At 37.7% G+C, this 5,807-nt stretch overlaps 1 protein-coding gene across 1 annotated transcript; it reads right to left on the minus strand.

Annotated features, from left to right (window-relative positions):
• Positions 1–594: 594 nt before the first annotated feature.
• On the minus strand, positions 595–4,888 carry LOC134496743 (vomeronasal type-2 receptor 26-like). Its single transcript, XM_063302452.1, has 4 exons — positions 4,616–4,888; positions 3,798–4,025; positions 2,778–2,904; positions 595–1,496 (listed from the first exon to the last, which is right to left on the minus strand). The coding sequence occupies exons 1-4, from the start codon at positions 4,886–4,888 to the stop codon at positions 595–597; spliced, it is 1,530 nt and encodes a 509-aa protein (XP_063158522.1).
• Positions 4,889–5,807: the final 919 nt, after the last annotated feature.

Here is a 5,807-nt window from a genome sequence, read left to right on the forward strand (position 1 = left end):
TCAGTCCAGCAGCTTCCCTCTTCTTTTCAAAGCACTCCAATTCTTCCCAATCAAGAAGGTAGGACCCAAGTAATCTATCTTTGTACGTTACCCAGAAAATGCAATTATCCGTCATGATGATAGAGATTCCTTTCTGAAATGAGAGAAGGTATATTAGGAAGGCTTCCAGTTCAGGAGTGTAGCTGATTTTCCGGAGTATTGTGAAGGCAGATTGGATTCAACTTTTCTCCGTGCTTATATCGATTCTTCCTTAGGTTTGTTATTGCTGCATGTTGCTGTGTGCTTCCCTCCCTCCTCCAGAGGCTAGAGCAGAGGATTATGTTTCAAGACTATATTGGTCATACTCAACCATACATCTCTACTAAGGCAACCATAGCAAGACCAAATGTCTTTGGATTTTAAGTCTACCAGATCCAGAGGGAGGAGAGATGGATGGATGGATGGATGGATGGATGGAAGGAAGGAAGGAAGGAAGGAAGGAAGGAAGGAAGGAAGGAAGGAAGGAAGGAAGGAAGACATTATATGTACATTGGAAAGAAGAGAAAGAAAAATGCACAAATCATTACCCCTCAAATACACAGGCATACAAATTGTTCATTTCCTTTGTTTTATTAGCTGTTTCCTATTGTTCAACTGAGGCCTCAACAAAATAATGAAACACTTGGGGAGGAAAATGCACCCTAGAAGTCCAGCACTGGAAGCTAAGATGGAGAAGATCTCCACAGCCACCATATATTTTCCTTTGGTGCTCAAGTAGGTTGGAACAAAAGATAACCAAACATTGCAGAAAACCAACATACTGAATGTGATAAACCTGGCTTCATTGAAAGCATCTGGTAACTTCCTGGCAAAAAAGGCCACGGTGAAACTTACCATGGCCAAAAAGCCCAGATAGCTCAGCACACAATAAAACATTGTCACAGAACCTTGATTACATTCCAGAACAATTTGATCCTCCATTGAGTGCATGTCAACATCTGGGAAGGGGGGAGAGGTTGACAGCCATATAATGCATATGCCTGATTGAATAAGAGAACAGGAAAGAACAATGGAATTGGCAAGTCTTTTCCCCACCCATTTTCTCAGCATGGATCCTGGCTTGGTGGCCAAGAAAGCCAAAACGACTATGATGGTTTTTGCCAGTACACAAGAAACAGCCACTGAGAAGATTATACTAAAAGCGGTTTGGCAAAGGAGACACAAGACCTTCCCAGGACGGCCAATAAAAAGCAAAGCAGATAGAAAACAGAGCAGGAGAGAGATGAGAAGAGCGTAGCTGAGGTCCCGGTTGTTGGCGATGACAATGGGAGTGTTGTGGTGCTTCAGAAAGATTCCAAGCATGGAGGTTGTAATCAGAGCAAAGGAAACAGCAGACAACCCTAAACAGAGTCCCAAAGGTTCCTCAGAAGACAGGAATGTTACTGTTTTTGGAATGCACAGATCCTGATTGTTACTTGGATAGTTTTCATCAGGGCATTTGTAACAGTCATTCATATCTGAAAAATAATTATTTTTTTCTTGTAAACTTATTTTCTTCTAGAAAATGTGAACAACACATCAGAATGTTGCATTTACCATGATCTACAGTTATGTTGACTCAGGGAATGACTGTGATTTTAAAAAATGCCCATTAACATGAAGCTTACTTTCTTTATGGTCTGCATTATTTTAATTAACTAATAGTAAATCAACTAAAACTATTTATTTTTGGTTCCTTCAAGTTCTTGTTTAACTGGACAAGTCCCTGCAGTTTTCTTGGCAATGTTTTTTCAGATGTGCTTTACTATTGCCTTCTTTCTAGGGCTGAGAGGGAGTGACTGACCCAGCTGGCTTTGTGCTTAAGGCAGGACTAGAACTCACCATCTCCCAGTTTCTTGCCTGGGTCCTTAACCACTACAACAAACTGGCTCTCCTGGAAAGCAAAGGATGCTCTTTATTTGGATGTGCAAAACTAAATATTTCATCATACTTCAGACTTTCGCACTTCAAATAATTTCCAAAAATTCTTGGACAAATTGGATTGCTCCTATTGAACTGGGTAGAATTTATTTCAAAGATAGCACATAAAAAATGAGATTTAGAGCATAGTCTTCAGGAAAAAAAAAATCCTTAATTGTTTATTTAAAAGAAATACAAATAACATGAATATCCCTCCAGGAATTTATTAACACTTTTCCTTTCCTCTCATATTAGAGCTTCCAAAAGAGTAGAAAACTTAAGAGATCTCTCTAGACTACTCCATAGGTTTTGAGGGTTACATGTGATTCTGATATCTTGGATGGTGCATTGCTTTTCTAGGTAAGATATGAAACACTGTAATAACATTCGGTAAACGACTACCTTCTACCTTCTGTTCCTTCTACCTACTGTACTTTGAGACTATGGTTAAATTCTGATCTTAATAAAGCCTCAAAAAGGTGTGCAGGGGAAAGGAATTAGAAGAACTCAGAATGAAGGAATCCCTGAGTCTTTTGACAAGCCTGCCTCACATGCTGGCTTGATTACAGGATGCCATACAGTATAATACAAAGGTTTTTTAAGCATTTGATTTGGGGTTTTTTGGTTTAGTTTTAAGTTTAACACAAAGATTTGGTAAGTCAACCATCACAGGAAAGCACTATTATCATAGGTGCCCCTTGAATACTGAGAAAAGAAGATCTCAATGAATGGAAGCAACCAAAACATTATTCAAAAACAATCCTACCCAAACCAGAAGCCAACACCCCATTCTACATTGCATCTCTATGAATAAAAAAATGATGCCTTAAGACACTTACCCTTCTTGCTTGAAATCTTCCCTGGAGGACATGGGATGCAATCATAGCAACAAAATGGCTGCCCCTCCCTCATTTTCTTCCTGGAACCTGGAACACAACTCTCACTGCACAGAGAGACAGGTTGTGCCTAATCCAGCCACAAGAAAGGAGAATATTCATCAGCGTCATTAAATTCTCACATTTGAACTTTTTCTCTGTGAAATTCCTACTACACTACGTTTTCCGAAGTTGCATATGGAGGGGAATGTCATGACTATTTCCAGATGTTTGTAAATGAAATGGGAGGAAAAGAAAGGACAGGAATATCACCCTTTCACATACTCCCATCAGAATATGGCTCGAAGGCTAGGTGAATAATCTATACTAGTTTATGATTAACATCTGACCTTAATTTTAATGGTATATATTATCATACTGTCCAGGTCTAATGAGCAATTATAATAGTAGTAGCTGTAGAATAAAATTGATAATGCGGATACTATGAAAGGTATTTTTCATTGTTTGTTGTATTTTTTTCTTCAAAAATATACAGTAAGCCTTTTTTAATTAAAAATAATAATTAAAAATTATTAGCTTCAGTAAGTTAGTAATGACTAAGTCTAGTTTCAATCCCATGTATAAAATATACTGCCTATTTATTTCCCTTCCAATCTTATGATACTAGTTTTCTATGATTTTTTTAAGTCGCAAATTTCTCAAACAACTAATAAAAATTATCCTGCAATTCCAAAAATATTCAAAATGATAGTGTTCTAATCAATTTTTTTCCTGGTACCCTGGAACTACGTATTTCATTTCATTTTGTTTCGTTTCATTTCAACTGTTTCATTTAATTCAGTAGAAGACCAAACAATACAGATGTTTATTCTGCTTCATTTGTTCTTCCACATGCTGATCTACTTTGTGACCTAAGGCATTACATTGTCCTTTCATTGTCTAATGTCATTCATTTTACATGGTACTATTAAAATGTGGCCTTGTTCAAAGAGGCATGCCTTTCCAAATTAAAAGAAGTTCTACCTGGTTAAACCAGCTGTGCCATGTTATAGTGTCCTCCTTGATGGTAAACACTTTGCCTGGAGAGGCCTGGGGGTCCACCCTCCCAACCTTCACACGGTGAATGGACTGGTTGGAGGAAACAAACCAATTCATCACATCAAACCCAGATACCAACTCTCCATCCTGGTTAAAAGTAATGGTTTCCCCAGCACTGTTATTAAAGGACATGGCTCCCAGAAACTGATGGAGCTGGATTGAAAGGGAAAAGGCAAAAATAAAGAAAAAGAGAAGGTAAACAAGAGTGAGTGGGTAGGATCAAGCAGAGCAAAATTCAGAAATATTGGGTGGTTCGCCTACATTTGATTTTTCAGGAGGTCCAATCATATTGTAAGTATTAGATGGATTCTATTCTTAAATCCTTAAAGTCCCTGGCATGTGGAATTACACATACACATACAGACAGACAGAGTATATACAGATACATGTATATAAAGTAATAATTGCATGAGGAATATTGCTTCTCTGTCAAGGACACTGTATATTCCCTTCTAAATAGTACAAATACTGTAAATGTATCCTGAGACAGACAGAACAAGAAGCCACCACTGCTGCCATTAGATTGATTCTTGACAAATATATATATATTGAGATGAGAAAAATACCTGACACAGAACAGAATCTTCTGTCATTTTCTCTCTATTCAAAATGGAGGATCTTTGTAGTTGGGAAAGAGGATATCACTAAGGAAAGGAACATGCCAAGAATTTGGCATGCTATCTGCTAGAGTTACTGAAAGTTAACCATGGTTTTTTTCTAACTGAGGATATTTCAGCAATTACCTGCCATAAGTACTGATCCTTAAGTCCTTTCAGTTTTTTAGCAGTTCTTTTTCCTTTATATTTGAGTCCTGTAGCTGAAAACATGTCATTTAAAGCATGGGCCACTGCATAAGCAGCATTGTAGACATTGTAGCTATGACCGGTCATTTGCATTTCAAAGAAAGTTGCAGGAAGGCTCTCCAGGTCCTCTTCCCCTGTGCAAATCTCTCCTTCCACTTTGCCCAGGCTTGGATTTGGGAACACACAGCCAAAGGCCTGTTGCCAAAAGTCCATAATAAAACCATCTGCACTGCAGACAGAGAGGTTTCGGTTTTTCAGAAATAGTTCAAAGTCTGGTAGATCACTGGAGTGTATTACAAAGGACAAGACCCCATGGAAAAGACTTGAATCCCAATCTTTTTGGAAGACAAATGATGTGAGTTCCACCTGGGCTGTTAGTATCCACACTTTACCTTTGGGTTTCATCATTACTTCATCTAGGGATGATACATATGGAAGCCATCTATAAAAAGCCATGGAATAAGAATCTCCATTGACCACTGATACATTGGCTTCACTAAGCATGACTTTATCACGTAGTTTTCCCCCCTGGTATATATATCCTACTCCATCAATATCAAAAGATGGTCTAGAAACTTTTTCTATAAAGGAAAAACAAATACCACTCTGGGAAAACAGGGGAACAACTCTTTGTAGAAATCTTTCTCCATCATCATTATCTATAACAATGATGCCAATCCACAACCATCTGAAATGCAGAAGCAAAGAGAGAATCCCTGCATATTGGATGGATTCTTGAGGCACCATCTGATAGAAGGACAGACCTGGGGTTTTATCCTCCATCACTGGAGGAGAGCCATATATGAGCTAAAGAGAGAGATGGAGGGAAAGGAGAAGAGTCCAATGATAGTGACATGCATGTTGTGATTTGAACAATATAATTTGCAAATACTATACCAACAATAATTTTAGAAATACTATTTTATTTGAAGGTTTGCAAGTCAAGGTGGTAAAAGAAATCACAAAATTCAGAATATTTTGTATTTTAATTATACTCTGAAATATTAATAAAGTTTTAATAACCCAAGGTGGTAAAAGAAATCAGAGAAACTCTTTGTTTGTTTTCCTGACTCCACTTGAAAATCAGTTTTTTTTCCTATTCTCAAACACTTAGAAACTGGAAATCAGTGAA

Source organism: Candoia aspera, chromosome 4, assembly GCF_035149785.1.
Source record: "Candoia aspera isolate rCanAsp1 chromosome 4, rCanAsp1.hap2, whole genome shotgun sequence".
NCBI lineage: Eukaryota > Metazoa > Chordata > Lepidosauria > Squamata > Boidae > Candoia > Candoia aspera.

What these genes read in the sequence shown, in the direction of transcription:
- LOC134496743 (XM_063302452.1), bottom strand. Translation starts at nt 4,888, where the DNA reads ATGGACTTTTGGCAACAGGCCTTTGGCTGTGTGTTCCCAAATCCAAGC. An exon ending in GGCACAGCTGGTTTAACCAG is followed by an intron (nt 2,905 to 3,797) that starts GTAGAACTTCTT and finishes TGGCTGGATTAG; the next exon opens with GCACAACCTGTCTCTCTGTG. An exon ending in GAAGATTTCAAGCAAGAAGG is followed by an intron (nt 1,497 to 2,777) that starts GTAAGTGTCTTA and finishes ATTATTTTTCAG; the next exon opens with ATATGAATGACTGTTACAAA.